This window comes from Nipponia nippon, unplaced genomic scaffold (assembly GCF_047370975.1).
Source record: "Nipponia nippon isolate SJK-2023a ecotype South Korea unplaced genomic scaffold, ASM4737097v1 scaffold_6, whole genome shotgun sequence".
Lineage (NCBI taxonomy): Eukaryota > Metazoa > Chordata > Aves > Pelecaniformes > Threskiornithidae > Nipponia > Nipponia nippon.
The window spans coordinates 45422583-45443927 of NW_028262380.1; the positions used below are offsets into that span (position 1 = coordinate 45422583).

The window sequence follows — 21345 nt, forward strand, 5'->3', positions numbered from 1 at the left end:
AAAGACATTTAATTCCATTTTCTTGAATGTACTTATTTGAAATAAAATTTCGAAAATCTCATTGCATTTTCCCTGAGTTTTCCTAAGTTAAATTATCTATACGTTAGCTTCAAGCAAAAGATGGTCTAGAAGGAGTATTGCACCATAACCCAGTGCCCCTTCTACTCTATATTTTAGAATACCTAGAAAGCTGTTTTTGTAAAATAGATCCTACAGTTGAACACGTGTACTATACTTAAAATGCAGTGAATCATTGGTCACATAGTTATTCACATCACCATAGTTATTCACAAAAGACCTTTGCCTGTGAAACCTGGACTGTTTGTTGACATTCCTACTCAAGCCGACATACAGCTCCTGAAGTGGTTTCCGTAGACTCCTACACTGATGTAGGTGTAAAATTCCAATGTGCCTGGTTTTTCTGTTGTTACGCTGCATTCACGTGAAAACAAAACCAGGTGCCTCTGGTTACTAGAAACAAACAATTTTGTTAAAATTATTATTTATGTTGAAATTTTAGCTCGTTATGTTCCATGGAAACCTGGGTTATTTTGTATAAAGCTGGTCAAGCGAGCAAATGCAACATGATAAAAACATAATATTTATGTGATTTTAAAGATAACCATAGTCATTTAAACATATATAAAACCTCAGACTGATATTTGGCTTTGAAATGCAAAATCAGCTGAGATATTCCAAGTATCTGTGAGATGAATAACAGTGCATGTAATTCACTAGCCAGTTGAATACCTTTGGATTAGTTTGGCATGCCTCCAAGTTATGAACTCAGGAATGAAAATGGTTTAATTAGTATGAGCAGAGAAAGCCTTGTGAATGTATAATCTGAAAGCACTGTAGCATGTCTGCATGTTGAATTTTTCCTCTTCTTTCAGCAAATGGCAGTGAGGTTCACATTAGCAATGTGCGCTATGAAGATACAGGAGCATATACTTGTATTGCAAAGAATGAAGCCGGGGTCGATGAAGACATTTCTTCTCTTTTTGTAGAAGATTCTGCTCGAAAGACCCGTAAGTATTGTAAGAAGTCTAAAAATACATGTAGCCCTCACTTAAACATTAAATCAGTATTAAAAGCCATGTAACATTAAATAAATTAAAATGAGTATGTGTAGATAACTGATTTAAAAAAAGAAAGTTTAAATAATGATATCCAAGAGTCACCGAAGGCAGAGTGTGTAATCTGAAGTTTATTTAGAAGTAGAATGAAATCTCTGATTCATTCTGTGAACTGGTATTTTTCACATTGCTGTTAAAATTTGTATAGTTTCCTCATGATAGGTTTGTTGCATATGAAGGGAATAGGAAGGGATAAAAGGAACTGGATGCCTAAATAAGGCAAAGCAGTAGTCCAGGTGTGGTTTCTGGGGTTGATGGGGGTGTGTGAGGAAGACCTTTTCCAGTCTTTCTTCCTGTATGTTCTTGAGATATACCAAGAGTCAGACTTGGCCCTCGTGACAGAAGAGGCAACACAGGACTTGATCTCACCTACTGGAGTGCTCAGCAGGTCCAGATCAGTTCCAGCCGGCCCGTGCTGTCTTGTGCCTGGATAACTGTGGCTCTCCAGAAATGCAGAGCAACAATGACCACATTCACTTGCTAAGTTGGGAGTCCAACATGCCAAAGAAGTCTCTACCACTACCGAAAAGTAGATTTCTTTATCCTCTGTTGAACAGTGGTGGATTCACTTGCTAAGTTGGGAGTTCAATGTGCCAAAGAAGTCTCTACCACTACCAAAAAGTAGCTTTCTTTATCCTCTGTTGAACGGTAGTGGGGCTTGTAAACCCTGTTTACCTGTAATTTGTCTGCCTTGATACTTCTTTTCCCTTCCCTTTCTTTACTCTGCTCAGAAAAATCCATTCCTGAGTTTACACTTCACCCATCTGTTTTTGCTTTTTTTGTTGTTTTTTTTCTTTTAAATCTGTTCTTTTGATGAATACTACATATTCATTAGAAATATATCTAGTAAAATGGTAGTTATTTTACTAGTGAGTCTGATTGCATTAACTTAAGGCATTCCTGTTTATCTAGAAGCTTATTCAACAGTGACGAGTACTCGACCTAAAATACTAGGGGCAGAATGAGGAGCACTGCAAGTCTGCCTGACACTTCCCATCGCAAGGCACTGACTTCAGTTACATGTAGGTTTATTAAGCTTTAAATGTTTCAGAGGAAATCTTCCATGCAGGAAAATTTTATAATCCAAATGTTAATATCTTTGCTTAGCTGCTTTCAGGAACACTAATTATAACTGTCATTTCAAAAGTCTTAACGTTTTTTTTTTAAGTGTCATGAAAATGACTGCTCAGACATTTCTGAGAAGGCAGCTGAGGATAAATAAGTTGTTTGATCATGCTGAATTTCTAATAATCTGGTGATATGAAGTAGCTTGGTCACCTCCATTTGCCTTTTGTAGTCTGTGAAAAATGTTGTGAATGTTGCCAAATTAGAAAAACTCTGACAAACTAGAATTTGTTTATGCTTGGTTAAAACTTGTTTGGCCTTAACAATGAAACATTTGTAATCCAACTGTCCAGTTTCCAAGTGTTCTAGTTACCTAATTGTTGTATCCTCTGAAGACCTGATCTGCAGTGATTATGCAGGAATAGCCACACCTATGCAAAATACTGTTTTCAGGAATTGTAATGTGATGCAATAATTTTAGGTCAGCTACCTTTACAGGATTTGTAAAATCACATGCTATGCAATGAACACTGCTTGCAACAAATGCTTTAAAATCTACTAGCAAGTTGTTATGATGACCATTGGTGTCATGAAAGATGTAAATGAAGGAAGACAGAATATAAACCCAATTATTTCTAAGACAATTCGTCCAAAAGACACAGTCTCCTTCCTTCCTATAAGAGTCATTTACTCTGTAAGTTCTACGTTTCATGTTGAAACAAGGCATTTTACCATTGTGTTCCTTGGTGTCTGAACATGGTTTCCTCAAAATTGGTGGATGTGTAAATAGACATATAGTCCATAGCTGCATAATTTTATCATTCAAATATAGGTGCAACAGATATTAACATAAGATGCTTACTGTAGTACTCTGATTCTCTTACTTTGGCTCAGAAACCCATTTCTGTACATGCAAGAATACTAAGGTACATACTAGTTAAAAAAGCAATTACTGTCAATACCGTTATCACAACTACATGAATAAACTGCCTTCACAGGTACAAATTTTGATAGATACAGTTTAAAAAAAATGCTTCTGTTTAAAAAAAAAAGTCCCTTTGCAGGGAGGAATTGTTAGAATTAGAAAACTGAAATTAAGAGTAGAAGGGCTTTATTATTAACTCTTCTCTGCTTGCTTTTATATTTCTCCCAGAACACTGATTCATGCAGCAAATTAGAGATTATTAGGGAAGAAAATGACATAGCTAAAACCACCTGGGTAGGATTGTGAGCTTTTGTTCCCCCACCCACACATTTTAAACACAATGCTACTACTACTAGTTTAATTTAAAGCCTGCTGATTAGGTCACAAGTTACATTCTAAAGATAGTCTCTGGCGATGTAAATGTGATTTCATATGATCTGATATAAAGTATACCTGTCGTAGATGACATTCTTATAAACAATTTTGCTTTTACCCTCCTTTAAGAGGATAAAGCAGACGTTTATTTTTTTAATCTTTTTTTTTTTTTTCCTTATTGGAGTACTCCCTTCTGGAAATCTTAGGATATTGCTTTGAACAAAAGTGGAACAGATTCTCACTAGCTTGTCAGTTATCTGGGCTTGTCTACTTTTACATAAGGTAAAAATCATAGCAAAATACAAGCATTTCAGAACATTCAGTTGATTGGCTATTGAGATGGTAGTAAGAACTTTTACAGTGGAGCTCTGAAATATAAACTACAATTGCACTGCACTGAGCATGACAGTAATTTTATAAGCCACATAATGAGTACAGAACATGGTTCCATTTTTACCAGTGTATGTATTTTATTTCCTAGAAAGTTTAATAGTCAAAGGAAATGTTCACTTTTGTACTTACCTGACTCATTGTTTATGTATATATGAAAGCTTTTGGGTTTTAATGCTACTTTGCATAATAAGGTAAATTTTTGGTAGTTATCTGTGGAATCTCATTTTCGCCACATCCCGAATTTGTTATGTGGAAAACTCAGTACAGTGCTTTGAGAAAAAGTTAATATATATAGCAGAAAGGGCATAGCTAGCTCATTCCTTTGGGAATAGGTAGTGTAAACAGCTCCTAAGAGAAAATCATATATTTTCTGGCACCTCTGCCTAAATTAAAACCAGTGCCATTATGGATAAATAGATTGTTAAATAATAAATGAAGCTTTCCTTCACCTGTGTGCCTAAAAACGTTATCAGATTGCTATGTTTTCAAAATTCACAGCACTGGTTACAGAGGCAGCTAATGCATGTGTCTGTATTATAAACAGAAAAGAAATAGAGTAAATGGCAAACCTATACTGAATTGTGGGAAGTGTGATAGTAATAGCAAAAATAAAAATATATAATGCAGAGTGTGACTTTGGGGTGCCAGGGCATTGTTTATTTTTAAGTTTCCAGTTTCAGAAATACCTTAACTTCAGCATTACTTTTTACCAATTAACTCATTCTGTCGCTGAAATTTTATATACTTAACATCTGTATCCAAACACGTGCACTTTTTGCTAGATTTGTGAAGCTGTAATGGAAATTTTTACTTTATATTACCTATATAAACATCCGTTATGAGTATTGGTGATAAATGTCTGGCACTGTGTATCATCAGATCCTGTTTAATTCCTCTGATGTCATCCATTTAGATTGAAGCATACCATTATTGCTGTCTGTCTCAAACAAGAGCTCTTTTTGTTGCTTTTAATTTTTAATGTTTCTGCTAATATGCTGTGCCACTCCTGAAACAGACATGAAGAAAACATGATTTTACTCATGTTAAAAGTGCTATAGTCATTTCACTGAAAGCTTTTTACATCACAGTCTGGAACTTGATACTGGTGGTTTGTGCAGTGAGATTATCACTAGAACATACTGCAACAAAAATAATAATTTCTCTGGTGTTTGACACAGTAAAAATCTCCAAGCAATCGGTAATTTATATACCGGGTGGACACTTCTTGGGAGTTTGGTAGAGTTCTGAAGATGCCGTTCGCACTCAGTAGGCCCAGGCTTTAGGACTACCAGAACAGAGTAGATTCTCAATCTTTTTCTTTGCTCCATGGGCTTTTATGGATGTGAAAGTGAGGATAACTTTCTTCTTGTGCTCTTGGCTCTTCTTGGCTCCTCAAGTGGTCCTCCAAATAGCATCCAAGGAAAGGTAGGTAAGGAGGAATAAGACTGAGTAAACTGAAGAAGTGAAAGAGACCTGGGGAGAGGGGCAATGGAAGAGGCCAACAATGTGAGGATGAAAGGGAGGACACAGGCAGCAGCAGGTGAAAGAGGGCAGGTTAGTGAGAATACTTAAAACACTGAAGGAGAAAGAATGGGAGGAAAAAGGGATAGGAGCACAAGGGCAAAATGGTCTCTTAAAAGCTACATAATAATCCTCTATAAAATGTGGAGTTGCATCCAGGAGTGTCTAGTCACTTTAAGGTCTTGTCATTACATTTCTGTGATCACACAGCAACAGTGTACATCTTGTACTGCTGCTCCTTTTTAATCCATGAGGAGAATAACACTACTTCTAGTACCAATTAAAACAAATAAGAGAGAGATCTGAGAAGACTGAACTTTCTATTGTTCTAGTAAGTCGAACATTTTAACTTGCCTTTTTAAGTAAGACAGCATATTGGAGTATGAATGTATATTAAAGGAAAATCTGCAAACATGAAAAAAATTAGTCAAAAGGAGGTTTGTAGGTAGAAACAGTGTGAGATAATTTTGATAGTTTGTCTAGTTGTTCCTGTATTATTTTGACCATCTCTGACAGAAAGTAGTTGGTTTCGCTGATCTAAGTGTCTAAATGCAGTTTTACTAATTAAACTCTCAGTAATTCTTCTTCAGGCTTTGAAGTATGCTGCTTTCATATCAGACCTGAAGAAGGGCGCATGTGTGTGAAAGCCTGTCTACTTTTCCCAACAATACCAATTGCTGCAGAGCCAATTGTGAAGAGCCTGACTCTGTCTTCTTGAGAACCTCTGTGTAGGTGTTGGAAGGTTGCTACTAGGTGCCCCCACAGCCGCCTTCTCTCCAGGCTGAACAAGCCCAGTTCTCTCGTTAGTTATCTTCCTGGTGTGCATACATTTTATAATGTGGCCTTTGTTCTCCCTTCTTCTTCCCAGCAGAGCCCTTGCCTGAGAATTTTTAGATTTTGTAATCACTGTTGGAAAAGCTATATTTTAATCTGAGAAAATTTGGCCTTAAGCTGAAAGTAAATGTTTCATGAAAATGCTGTACTGTGACTGGAAACTATTTATAATCATTATGACATTTTATACAAATGCAAAACAATTTTTTTCTTTTCCCGCTAGATATTAATCTTTTCTGTATTAATTAGCATCTTAGGATCATAAAGAAAACAAAAATTCTAATTACCTCTGTATTTCTTGTGCCTTCTTTATTGGCTCCTTATGTACCTTTTCAGAATATTGATTTTAAAGCGTCATGACTTTGATAGTCAACAAGACCCATGCAGCATGTACAGGTAATAGATCTGTACATCCTACTCCTACAACAGTAGCATCTAAAATATTCTGAATGCAAGAACTGGGCTGGTTTAATTCTCCAGAGACTGGAAGCTCTTTTTGTGCTGTGAATTCCATTTTTCTCTCAAGTTTGCAGTACAAAGCCATCAAGAATGAGATGGCTGGTCTGGGTGATAGCTGGATAACCCCTGCGGTGATTGATAAAAGCATTCTGGGGATTAATGACCTGGCCTAAATCTCATTGAAGACAGCAGTCTCCCCTACTGTCATGTTCCTCTAGTAATACCTGAGAGAAGTTGGCTGTGTTGGAAGGAATCCTCTGGCCAGGATTACTCTGGCAGAATCACATTTGTGATACAAATAACAGCTTAAAATCTGATTTTAGTTTCATTCCAATGTAGTTTGATTTTTCAGAACAGATATTTCATGGGTTCATAGATTTAAGTATAATGGTACTATTTCATCTAACTCTAATCTATCTTCTCCATTTCACAAGACATTAAATTGCATCCTTTTCTGCCTGAATATAGATCTAATGCTCTGTTTGCCTGAAGTGCATCCTCCCAGAAATGAATCCACCTGAGAGACATAGAGAGTCACAGAATCCCTCATTTCTCTTGGTATTTTTCTTTACTAATTAATGAGTTTCACTAATATAGAATAATGCTTAGTTTCCATTTTGAAGTCAGTTTTTCCTTCGGTTTCCTACTTTGATTCTTTTTTTTTTTTTTCCCCAGTATATTGAGCTCTTAAGAATTCTTGCCCTATGAATATGTCGTTAAATATTGATTGCTATCTCTCACACACACTAAATAAAAGTTTCTTATAATAAGACGGTCTTTTTGCCTTGAGGATTGTAATTGGTTTTGGTACAGTTTTCTTAAAAAAATGAGAACTGTTCTTTGCAGAAGCAAATGTATTATTTGTTTCTTTAACGTTCTGGAGAGAGAAATACATATTTGGTAACGTTTTGCTTCCGCATTCACTGATCCCTTGTCACTTTTTTCCACTAGTATCGGCAGTGGAAGTTTATGTTTATATGTTTTATCTACCACAGGCCCTATATCCTATCGGTCCTCACTTTCCAAATCCTGCTCCTTCCCATCTGTCTCAGCCCCCCAATGTAGACATAGCCTGCATTACTTTTCCCTAGATGCCTAAATTTCCATTTGGCTGTATCAAAATGTAATTTATTTTAGAGATGTGCTTGGCAACGTAAAGCGAACAACTTTTTGAAGTTCTGTTATTTGTCATAACAGGTAGTTCACAGTCGTCTTAGGAAATTATTTTATGTTTGTTCACAGATCACTGATGAAAATGATTAAGACAATACTTACTACCCATCGCTCTGGACACATTCCAGCACTGTTTTCTTCACGTTTTACTAATGATTTAGCAATGAAAACTACTTTTTCAGATTAATCAGTTTGGCAGTTTTTAATTCAATTAACATGTACTTTACTACTGTTGTATAACTCTAATATTTAATCAGGATATTCTGTGGTAACAAATTATATGTTTAGCAAAATTCTGGATTACATCTATATGAATTTTTCCATTATCAAACTTCTAATTGCATCAAAGAATATAATCAGGTTTGTTTGAAAAGACCTGGTTTCCATTGGAACATATTAGCTGACCTATAATTATATTCTCATCCTTTGATTTCTTACTGAATTGAATTCTGTGTAAGTGTTGTCTATTCTTTTGTCTGGGACATATATCCCAGTCTAACTAGCCTACAGCTACCTGAGTTATTAAATTTCAGGGAGTAAGGGAGCTACTAGATGCATATCTAGTGGTACTCCTCTTGAATTTTATGATATATTCTGAAATGTATTCAAAACTAATAGCACCAGACCAAACATCCGAAACAACTTTTAGCAAGTGTTTTTATGTACTTCATTTGGACCTGGTTATTTTAAATGTTTGTCTTGACTACACATCGTTTGCCCTCTTTTTTGATCCTTTGTAAGGTATTTATTTAATCAGCCTTCTGTTTTCAATTATTATCCTGCTTCTGTGCAAATACAGGACAAAAATATTTATAGAAGAATATTGTCAATGGAACATTAAAAAAAAAAATCTGGTTCATATCAGTACAAATTAAACCTTGAGTAGCTCTGGTATCACAATGCTTTTCTTCTACCTTTAGCAGCCATTTGTGCCGATCTCTGGGGCCTTTGCTGCTGCGTTGGTGTAAAGGAATATCAAGCTGCTAGAACTTCTTCTGTTAGCACAAAAATGGAATGTTCATTGTAACTAAGGCTATTTCTTAAAGTCTGCTATTTCTCTCTTTTTGTAAACAGGATCTTTATTCTAGCACTCCAGCATCTCTGCAGTAACTGATAAAGGTGGCTTTTCATTCTTTGGCTTGCAGTACCTGCAGATGCATTTTAAGGAACTCTCAAATCTTTTAACTGATAGTTTTCTCCTCTGTACTACTGGATTTAGCAGCATTCAAAGCATGAGCACACAAATTGACAGCTCCACTGCAGATTTGTGTTGATGACTACCTTTGATAGTCACAAAGATAGACTTGGATCAACCCAACTCCTAGAAGCCGTAAGGCAAACCAAAGTCATCAGCTTCCACTTGTTGAAATGCTGTGTGGAAGCTGAAGAATTTAAACATACAACAAAGATAATTTGACAGTGTATCTTGACAATATATTTATGAGAAAGGTGAAGTGGGCAAGGTGTTACTGCCTTTCTTGTTGATACAAAGTGCAATAATAATCACAAGTAGAGAAGGAAGAAATGGCAATTTCCAGCTGTGAGATATTTTTTTTTTTAGGTTACATTCAGGTAGTATTAGGACCAATGGGATTGGTCCAAATTTCAATTTTTAGTCAAGCAACGTTAGCTGATTATGGAATATAATGCATAGCTGAAGAGTATAAATAAACCATTCTGTGAGCTTAAAAAAAGTAGGAAGGAAAAATTAATCTAGCGTGAGAATATTTAATTGAAATACTGGAGTATATCAGTGTAATCTACAGATGTAAAGAAGCAAATTTGATGGTACAGAAAACAAGAAAATAAAAAAGAGTGATCATCAAAGACAAGGGACAGTTTTCAGGGGTGATTTTCAGATACTTAAAATTCTTATCTTGACTAGTAGTAAAATATTTTGAAGTAAAATAACTTCAAAAATCCTTTTTTTTTTTTCTTTCTCAATGACTTTGACAGGTACATCAGTTCTGCTTTGGTTTCCTCTCAGTTTCAACTTAGCATAATCCTATCAAACTAGAGTCATAGATCATGAAAACACGTGCTATTCCCTTTAAAGCTAAACGGTTTTGTGGGTTTGTTGTTGTTTATTTTATTTTCTTTTTTTTAATAATATTTTCATTTCTCTTAATATTTTCCAAAACTTCATTTTATAAAATGCAGTTTAGTTTGCCATTGATTAAAATGACTTCTTAAGTATTTCTGTAAATTTTATTGAGACATACATGTGCACCCTGGGGAGACAACTATCATGATAGGAAGTTATCAAGTAATGCTGTTAAGGCATTTTCAAGACCAATTTGGCAGTACTTGATGATATTTTAATATTTAGTAGCTTTTATTCTTGGCCATCAATCACAGGCTCTTCTGTTACGCAGTTCACCCACTATGACATCATCATATATTGAAAAGCAACTTCTCCTACAGATTTTTTCACCTAGTCACACAAAGCAGTATAAAAATTATCTGCCTCATGCACTGTGTCTTGGGGCTAAATTTAAAAAGTAATACACCTGTTCCAAAGCATTAAGTAGATCTATTTCTAACTGTGCCTTTTTTACGTCATATCATAGTCCTATCACCTAACAAGACATTATGTGATCTGAATGCTACTGACTTGACAGGTTTATGGCCATCATAAGCAACCAGGCATCTCCACTGTCTAGAACTTGGAATGAGACTAAAAGCCTTTTGACTGTGATTTATGGCCTAAATTCTCTCTGAAAGGCTTTATGCAACTTTAATAGAATCTTCCTGTCACATCTGATGCTGAATGGTACCTATTTACCTAATTTCGTCAGAGATAATTTATGCTGGCATTTTATTTTATGGCAGAGCTAAACAAGTTTATACTTGTTGACAACATCATAGGCAAAGACTTTATTTCAAACTTCCAAGTATAGGGTAGAAATTCAGGTCATGAACCATTTTTTCTTCCTACTAGTGTAGACTGGATTGAGTTATTGTGCTATGGGAAAGGACTTCAGCATGATTCATTATAAAGATTTATAGAAAATAAATTAAAGAACAATAAGCTAACGTGGTCTTATTTAAGCAAAAGTAAAATGTCAGTTGTGACTTTTAACTGATAAATAATAGTTTAATAGTCATAAAAATAGATATTTGTTTATTGTATTAACCTAACCTGAAATGAAATTAAAGTGCATGTCACATCATAAGAACAGAATGGAATTTTGATAGAATTTGTATTGACATAATTACTTTAAAATTAGTTGAAGCAAAGAATAGGTAACTTTGGGGGAAAAAAAGTGTTTGTTTGCTTCACTGACAAAGGTTTATATATATTTATATTTGCATATAAAACCAACAAATCTGAATTTCTTATAAAATAAGAATAAAATCAAAAGCAGATATGTTCCTAAACATTTTCATTCTGCTTGATAATGGAAGTTGAAGAAAAAGTAAATCACCTTAGCCTCATATCCACTTTCAGCACTATTCTTTCTAAAATAAAAATAATAATTAAAAGTTTGTGTGGCTCAGCAACCAGATAGTAATGACAGTATAGATTTACCCTGTAACATAAGGGCGTGTGTTTATACTTTAGAGATATGAGGAAAAAGAGTAGGATAACGTTCTATGATTAACCAGTACAGTTGCCAATGGTGGTGGCTATCAGTGAAGTAAGCAGTCAGCATCCCTTCAAACATCTTGAAATTACTTTTTTATGCAATTAAAAGTACAGCAGGTTATGGTGGGACAATTCTGAAAAATAATGTTGAGTTCCACATTTTTGCCATATGATCTTACTGCGTCTTCCTCATTGTCCTGTTTTCTATTACATCTACTTGTGACCTCTTGGTCTTATGGTATTGAAGGCTTGAAAAGGGACAGTGGTATCCTATCTGATGGTGCAAAGTCTGGCACAATGAGCCAATATGAAACTCTTGATTTTTATTTATCAGCTATTACGTTCTGATAGAAATTCAAGTAAAATATTTACAGAACTTTAAACACAAAGCTTGTGTTTTGATGAGACAAAACGTGGAACTAACAACAGTGGTTCTATGTTCATGAATAGTCTTTATTTGCATTTCAGAAGATATCAGCGGATTTTTCCCCCCTGTATATTGGAATAATATATAATGCAGAAAAGATGTCTTCCTGCTGTTTTTCCCTCTTCTTAAAGCTGTTTTAAACTGCTTTGCTCTCTTAGTGCAGCAAGCTAGGAAATTTTTCAGATGTTAAGGTTTTAATTGATATCTGTTTTGTTTATGAGTGCCAGTACAACAAAATAACATTTTATGAAAACATTTTATTTAGCTTTCATGATAAGTAATGCCGGGAGAAAAGAAAGGAAAATTTCAGATTATTTAACCACACATACATAAAATAGGTACAAAAGAATGACAGTTTTTAATTAAAAAAAAAAAAAAATTAAAAAAGTTAATAGATTTTAAAAGCTCATCAGCATTTTCTTGGATAATGACCACTGAAGCATGTGATAGAAGAGGGAAAACTCTCTGGAAAAAAATGAAGTATTGTACTTCAAGAGCAAGTTTCTTTTCTGAATCTTATTGCCCTGATATTGTTTTTCTCTGGATATATATAGTATTGTGTGCTGATTACTGATAATGTGAACATCTAATTATATTGCCAAAAGGAAGCAGAAGAGCTACATTTAATCTCCAAACTCACTGAATGTCAATCTTGTCAATATATACACCCACACTTTATTTCCAGCTGTTATGCCTCAAATGTTTGGAAAAAAGAAAAGTAGGGAGGAGGAATACTGTAGTTGACATAGTTGGAAGCTTTGATATTGGCTGTTGAGACGGAAAAGTGAGAGTAATCTCATTTATTACCAATGTGATAAGAAGGAGTAGGATACAGAATTTATTTGGAAAGTGACGTTGTAGTACCCTCTTATTCATTTAATAACAGAAATACCCTGGATTTTTGCAGTTGTTGTATCCATCCAAAGGGGATAAGAATCTGTACTGCTGTTACAGTCTGCTGCAGAATTTCATGAAGTACTAAGGACAGAATTTACTGAAAAATGTGCAACCTATTAACATTCAGCCAACATAGAAAATGAATAACAAAGATGAAGAGTAGGCTTTCAGATGTTAACTACTCATAATCAAAGGCTGGGTCTGAGCACAAAAGCATAGAATAGCTATGTAAGGACCATGAAGAGTGATTTTTATGGAGCTGTAAGTGTGCTTAAAAAAAAAAGAAGAAATAATCTTTCAAGAAAACATGCACTGTTCTGCACTAGGTGGGTGGGAGGTGAGAGAGGCATGGTGCAAGCTTCTTTTTGGATGTTGATATAAAAGGCCCAACCACAAATGGTGTAATAAAATAGCTGTTTTAATAAGATGGAATAAAAAGATATAGATAGTGAGTGACTCTTATGTCCCTCTAGATGCTGGGTATCCTGCATTTATGACACACCGGATGAACTCTGGATTGATTTTCCCATGGCATGCTGCGCAGATCCTGTCCGTGGAGAGGTTCCCTCTCCCTCCCATGTTGTGCTGGCTTTTATCTTGTGTAACAAAACCATATATCTTCCGACAGGTTGCAATGTTATCTCTGTCATAACACCCACCAGCGTGCAGCGCAAGATATTATGGTCATTCCAGCATACACCCTTGCGGCAGCTATCCATGCTAACGTACAGGCTTCTCAGGCCTTAAGTAGAAGGCCCAGTGTAGCAGGCATAGCCTGCTCAAGGTCACTAACTCCTTGAATACAATGTCTTCTGCAAGGCTCCCAGTACATCTCCTGATATTATTTAATAACTGTATGCTATCTGAGTACCCTTCTTCTTATAAATCAGGGAAATAGAGCACAAGAGAAGATGGTGGTGTTCTGTCTTTAAAACCAGAAAATTTTACTGAGATCTATCAAGAATTATGTATTTTTACATCTTGAAGTTTATAAATGTGTGAGAATTTAGTATAGGATGTGGCTGAAGATGTTAATTTTTGCTTAACCAAAAAGGAAGGTAAACAACATGTTCCTTAGTATACTTTCCATCTACGTATGTTGTAGTTGTTCCAGCATTGCAATCTTTATCTCAAGACTGGACATCTTTCTTGAATACAAGTTATAGGACTGATTAAAAAAATGTGAGGTTTTGTGATCTGTATTAGGTGAGGTGATGGCTGTTATTTATGATTTTATATTGCACTCTTAAATAATGTCTCATTTTTCTTCAACCTGATTTGTTAATTTTAAAATTAATAAGTGTGGGGCTTTTAGAGCACTCTTCCCCTCCTTTTGTTTTGAGCAGCTCTCAGAACCATACATATCATTTTGCATTAACACAGATTAATGTGTTCTGTACTTAGCATCTTAAATCATTTCATTTGATGCTGTGTAGTTACACACAGTTGAAATAATTGTAATTACTTTTTCTTTTCTTTCCTATGTCACCCCTAGAAAAAAGACTGATAAAAAGTAGAACTTTATGGCTAAATTTACAGGACCTCAAGTGCTATATATTATATGGTTCTTTCCTCACAACGTGAAGAGAAAACTAATTTAATAAAAAAACCTCCAGGTTGCCCTGGGGAAATTAATTTGCTTTATTACAGAAAAAAGACTATATAAGATGACATACACAAACACAGAACTGTCATCTGAATATAGAGAGACTGTCTGGGCATGCCAGGATAAAGTTAGAAGTTCCAAAACCCATGTGGAGCTGAATCTGGTGAGGGACATAAAGGGCAAAAGATGGGCTTCTATAGAGACATCAGCAGCAAAAAGACAACTAGGGAAAATATGGGCCTGCTGCTGGGTGGGGCAGGGGACCTGGTGATAGAGGGCATGGAAGGGGCCAAGTTGTACTGAAGGTCATCTTCACATCAGTCTTTACTGGCAAAACTGGCCCCAGGAATGTGAGACCAGTGGGAAAGTCTGTGAAGGAAGTCTTCCTCTGGCAACGAAGCCTTACCTGTGCTGGATAGGAGCAGGTTAGAGATCATTTAAACAAACTGGACATTCACAGGTCAAAGGGCCTGGATAGGATGCACCCACAAATGCTGGGCAAGCTGGCCCATGGCATTACGAGGCCACTCTTGATAATCTTTGAAGTATCATGGTGATCAGGGGAGGTTTCTGCAGGCTGGAAGAAAGTCAGTGTCACTTTTCAAGAAGGGTAAGAAGGAGAATCCAAGACATGATAGGCCCATCAGACTCACCTTGATCCCTGGGAAGGAGATGGAGCAAATAACCCTGGAAACCCTTTCCAGAAACATGAAGGACGAGAAGGTCTTTAGGACCAGTCAGCACGGATTTATGAAGAGGAAATAATGCCTGGTCAACCTGACAGCCTTCTGCAATCAGGTGACTGGCAGGGTGGATGAGGGGAGGAGTGGATGTTATTTATCTTGTCCTTAGAAATGCTTTGGATGCTGTCTTCCATGACACCCTCAAAGACAAACTGATTAAGTACAGGCTAGATGCACAGACAGTGATGTGAATTGAAAACTGGCTGAACTACCAGGCCCAAAGGTTGTGATCAGTGCCACCAGTTCTACCCAGAGGCCAGTCACCTGTGGCATACCCCAGGGCTGTTTCTTTCCTCCTCCTGTCTGTCAAAGTACATGTGACCGATTTAACACTTCAACAAAGGGAAACAAATGTAAGCACCTTAGCATACCCTCTTTGAGGTTGTCAGCTTTTATACAGGAAGACTTGATGGCATAGTGCTCACAAAGCAGGTGCCATATTTAGTTGATGGGAAGGACAGTACTATATTGTCCCAATTTCTTCTTTTGGTCATCGAATATCTTTGGGGAGACTTCAGTTGCTTTCATCCTGCAGTGAAAAAAATATTCTCTGTACCTCTAAAGCCATAAGGATATAGTTCTCTCTTAAATGTACTTTTTGTACAAATCAACACCTTTTTCTTCTTGTCTAAACTAAAATAATTCAAGATCTCTTAAACTTTTCAGTTCATTCCTTCTGTAGTTGCAGTACTGATGATCTACTGATTAGGTCTGTCTTTAAAAAATAATAGCTATCAATAAAACATCAAACTAATATTCCATCTCATGATTGCAAGTTATAGTCAGAGGTCTAGTTTAGGAGAATAATCAAATAGTTTAAACATAAGCAGCCAAACGTGATTTAAAAGAGACATGTTAAATACTCTGTGTCTGCCACTGAAATATACAGTAAACCAAATCTATTTTGTGCTGTCCGTACTGGATATAAATCTAAGAGTCGTACTGGCGTTAGCAATTTAGTCACCAAGAAATTTCATTCAAAGCAGCTGGATGTCTGGAGGACACATACTCAGCCTATGTAGTCAAGACTTCCTTTAAAGCTAGTCTCTCCTGAAAGTAACAACCTGAAATCAGAAGAGCAAGTATAAAGGCAGACGATAGAGAAAAAAAAATTAAAACATGTTGACTGAATTTTGACCTTAGCAGCAGTTCAACAGAAATTCCGCCTCCTGATGTAAAGGTTTACTAAGCTTGAGTAAGTGACAAGATGGCACACTGCATTAGTCTTGGCTTTTGGCAGTTTATTGGATCCTAACAGTCCAAATATTAAAGGAAAGGCAAGGATGATATTTGAAAATAATGCACACATAATAGTCCAGAGAATTAAGCTGGTTTAAAGATAATAAAACACAGACTGATCACGCCTGAAAGCTGCACTGATGTTCTGTGTTGGGAAAGGGGAACTTTTTTATTCTAGTATCCAGTATTACTTCACTTCAACAGTATTACTGCTACTTTCTACTTATATGGGGATCTCTCATTTGTACACTTCAAAACTGAAGGTAAAAAGTAATCATCACCTTCATTTTATCAAGGGATAACTGAGTGACACAGTTTAAATACTATGTCTAAGGTCATATAATGAGGTAGCTTTGTTGAGAGAATTTGTAAAGAAAAATCAGGAGACAAAAAAGAGTAGAGGAGAGGGAGAGAAAAAGCAAAAGCCCATTAGCTCTGTTATCCTAAGCCTCTGAACCATGAGCTTGTCAGAAAGTAGATTGACACTTTTTCCAAGGACTCTTCTACATATTTGGAGCTCTGTATATTCTTTCAGAACACAAGAACAAGAGAAATGCTGGACTGCATGAGGCAAAAAGCCCATCTTGGTCCTGTCTGCAGCAGTGCCCAGTAAAAGATGCTTGGGAAAATCATAGTATCCGGGACTTTTCTGGAGTGATGGTTGTTCCTGTTTCTACTCTTAACCTTGAGCAGTGAGCAGTTGAGGGACTTCTGTGTACCACCATCATTTTTAGTAATGTGTCTTCCATTACTTTTTGCAAACTTTTTTTTAAAGCACATTTAGCTTTTGCAACACGGTGTTTCAATGAACATCGCAATTTCGTTATGTTTATGTGTGTCATATGTGTTTTCTGTGTTGTATTCCTTTCCTTTAAATTTTTCTCTATTTCTTAAGATCATTACTTTACAAAACACTTTGGTTTTCAGTGATGATGTTTTAAACAATTTATTCCATGGCATGCTGAGCTCTCAATATTTAAAATTTGCAAAATTATATTTCCTTTCTTTTTATTCTCCCCAGGCAGAAAGAGCAATATTAGAATAATTAGTTTTCATTGATCTCAAAGGTCTAAAGTCCAATTGTAAACAAGATGGCCAAATACAACTTAGGTTTTCACAGAAAAAACAACTTAAACACTTAGTGTGTTACCATGCCATCTTATAGTTCACATCTTGGTCTTCCAAAGATAATGATAAAAATTATACAGCATGACAACTTTGGTAGCATGGCTGTGTTACAGCAATACAGAAGAGTATTGTATGCGTTTTGGGTTTGCATGTTTCTCTCATAACAATGTCGTGAAATAAATCTCTTCAAAGTCCAGTGCTTAAAGGAAATTATGAAAATTACATTACCTGTAATTAATATACATAATTCATGTGTATGCAAACTCCACGTACTTTTTGTAATGGATTATGAAACACACTATTGATAAAGGCTAATGGAGTTAACCGGGGGGGGGGGGGGGGGGGCGGGGAGTGTTGTGACGGGGGGTGATGGGGTTTACCCTAACCCCAATAACTATGATGGCTAATCACAATTTTGTCACGTGACATAGAGAACTTTAATTAATCTTATTGTTAATTCACTGTTTCCATTGGTTTACCTGTAGAAGTATTTTAGTGAATCAGAGGTTAAAGCATCATAATTATTTCAGAATTGATATATCATTTCATGTTCATTTGTGTTTTATGTTCTTTCTCTTTCTTACATGCTGCAGTTGCAAACATATTGTGGCGAGAGCAAGGTACTAATACAGATGGCTTTTTCATATTTTCTATATTACAATGAAATGCTCATCTGTTGTTCCTTTTGTGTGTTTGTTTTGGGTTTTTTTGTTCATACTCTACAGTTACAGTAGTTGCCTCCCCCCTTGCAACATTTGAGGGATTTGATTTAAAGAAAAAAAAAAAGTGGAAAATAATCCTTTAAATGCTCATGCCTTTGTGAACTGCTTTTCCATTTGGGGAGAGAGAAGGAAATAAGCTGTTAAAAAATTTCACACAATTACAGTGGAAGCTCAGATTTAAAATGTAGACCTTTAACTTTTGTTTGTTTGCGGACATGATAAAGCGTCCAACCAATCAGCCTATATGTTGTTGGGATTGGTCTTCCTCTACAAATCACTCTTATTTGACAAAATTATAATCTTAAACAGTTTAATTAAAATTGAGGTACCTGTTGTTGCTTAATGAGACAAAGTATTTTCTTCTTATACTCAGGAAGGGTTTGTAGATGTTGGGAGGGGATGGAGGTTTGTGGTTTGTGACCAGCTGAAGGATAAATATGAATACAGACAGTATCAGGTGTCAATAACATAGAAAGCATGGAAAGTACATTTTACTGACAAAGTTAGGTATTAATTTTAATATATATGAGAGAATCTCATAAAGCGTAATGCAGAAAAATATCATAATTGAAGTGTTGTCAGGAGCTCTCATTTCATTGCTCTAAGTAGGCTGTTCTTCATTTAAAGTTGCAATTTAGGAATTAAAGTATTCAGGAATAGGAGATTTTTCAATTATTTCCATTCGAAGATTGATGATACTGTAAGTGGATCAGGCTTTGCTATGAATGCATGCTGCAAATGGTATTTCTGCATGTTTCTAAAAGATTTATTTTAAATTAATTTAAAGTTTCAAAAATTTGATATTTCATTTGCCTAATTACATAGTAACCTTTGGCATATCCCAGTGTGTTTATAAATATGAAATAGTGTTTTATATTCCTGTTTTACTGGTTGCTCAGCTGGTATAAACAATCAGTTCCCTGATTATAGTGGTGCTCAGCTGTGATCCTCCTGCTCTGTTGGCCTTGCAGAGTACAAATCACATGTTCAGAGTTTCATACAATTCCACTGTTAACAATTAAACTGATGCACAACAAGATTCTAACACCAAAGTTTTCAAATATATGGTGTTCTCACTGCTTATTAGGAAGGTACCACTTGTGTTTTATGTTGTGTTTTATCTTGAATAAAACTGAAAACGTGATTGGCACCCCCATGATTTTTAAGAGGATTGTCTTTTCAAGTCAATTCCTTTGTTTCTGTCAGTGGTTGGAAAGCACTTAGGAAAACTTAAACTCTGTGACAATAAAGACCAATTAAATATAGTAGCTTACCAGAGTGCTTATGGTAAAGACATTCAAATTTCTCTGTGGCTACTGTGAAACTAAACAGAAAGCAATTTATAGTAGAGATTGAGAATGTGAAGTGACAATATCATCTTCTAGAGCACATTTTCTTGATCTCTCCTGCGTTTCTTATTGGCCAATCCTTGTGTTTCCAACAAATATTTTTACTGGTTGCAATGTCAGAATTCATTTACAAGAAAGCAATACCCTGAAGATGCCAATAAGCATCACCACTAACTTCTCTGGGCCACGCATACTCTGTTATTTTCTGTTATCTAAGTATTAACCGATCGGAAGGGAGGGATGGGTGATTAGTCGGACAATTAAGATTGTGAAACCATAGATAGGCTTTAGTGCCTGCAGTGCATATTTGTATAAGGGGTACACAAAAGCCTTATCACAGCTGCTTGTTTGTGTAAGTGTAAAAAGAGTATGTGTCAGAAAATCTGAAAGGATTTTGAAGGTACATTAATTTGTATTGCAATAATAATACAAAACATACATACGCATAAATATATCCATATATTAATCTAGATGCAAAGAAAACCCCAAAACCGCCACAATTTTTTTCAAATCGGTGTTAGCCAGTTTTAAATATAGATTCAGTCTAAATGAAGCAAATATATTTGAATTTATTGTTGTCGCTTCTGGCACTGTATTATAAATGTGCTGGGTTGGTTTTGGTTTCGTGGGGAGAGGGTTGCAAACTTAGGTCAGATGTCTTTAGAGGAATAGCTCCTGTAGTTGTGAAGAAGTGGCTTGCCTAAGTGATTAGATACTTGTATAGACTAGATATTTATAAAGATATTTGTAGACACATGCTCAAAGGAAGAGTTTAGGGATCGTAATAACAGGGAAGGGGGGATATAGACAACCCAACCAGTATGAAAAGGCAGACAAAATATTCTGTAAGCAGCTGGGAGAAGTCTTAGAATCTCTAGCCCTTGTTCTTGTGGGGGACTTCAACTTACCAGACGCCTGCTTCAAATACAATACAGTGGAGAGGAAACAGTCTAGGAGGTTCCTGGAATGTGTGGAAGATAACTGCCTGACACAGCTGGTGAGGGAGCCAACTAGGGAACGCGCCCTGCTGGACCTGCTGTTTGCGAACATATAAGGACTGATGGATGATGTGACCGTTGGAGGCCATCTTGGGCGTATCGATCATGAAATGATAGAGTTTATGATTCTTGGAGAAGTAAGGAAGGGAGTCAGCAGAACTGCCACCTTGGACTTTCGGAGGGCAGACTTTGACCTGTTCAGGAACCTCATTAACAGGGTCCCTTGGGAAGCAGCCCTGAAGGGCAAAGGAGTCCAGGAAGGCTGGACATTCTTCAAGAAGCAAATCTTAAAGGTGCAAGAGCAGGCTATCCCCATGTGCCGAAAGATGAGCTGGCGGGGGGAGAAGACCAGCCTGGCTGAACAGAGAGCTTTGGCTGGAACTCTGGAAAAAAAGGAGAGCCTACCACCTTTGGAAGAAGGGGCAGGCAACTCAGGAGGACTACAAGGATGTTGTGAGGTTATGCAGGGAGAAAATTAGAAGGGCCAAAGCCCAACTAGAACTTAATCTGGCTACTGCAGTAAGAGACAATAAAAAATGTTTCTACAAATACATTAGCAACAAAAGGAGGGCTAAGGAGAATCTCCATCTTTCATTGGATGCAGGGGGAAACATAGGGACAAAGGATGAGGAAAAGGCTGAGGTACTTAATGCCTTCTTTGCCTCAGTCTTTAATAGTCAGAGCAGCTGTTCTCAGGGTACCCAGCCCCCCAAGCTGTGAGACAGGGACAGGGAGCACAGTGAAGCCCCCATAATCCAAGGGGAAA

The 21345-nt window shown here is 36.3% G+C and overlaps 1 protein-coding gene across 2 annotated transcripts in view; it reads left to right on the plus strand.

Moving 5' to 3' along the window:
- FSTL5 (follistatin like 5) overlaps window positions 1–21345 on the plus strand; it is a 326873-nt gene that overhangs the window by 257759 nt on the left and 47769 nt on the right. The window contains exons 10-11 of one of the 2 annotated variants that reach the window (XM_087737586.1): window positions 894–1028; window positions 18104–18130. In XM_087737586.1, the coding sequence (XP_087593712.1) occupies window positions 894–1028; window positions 18104–18130 (162 nt within the window). The remainder of the gene's footprint in view (window positions 1–893; window positions 1029–18103; window positions 18131–21345) is intronic. The other variant, XM_087737587.1, reaches the window with a different exon arrangement.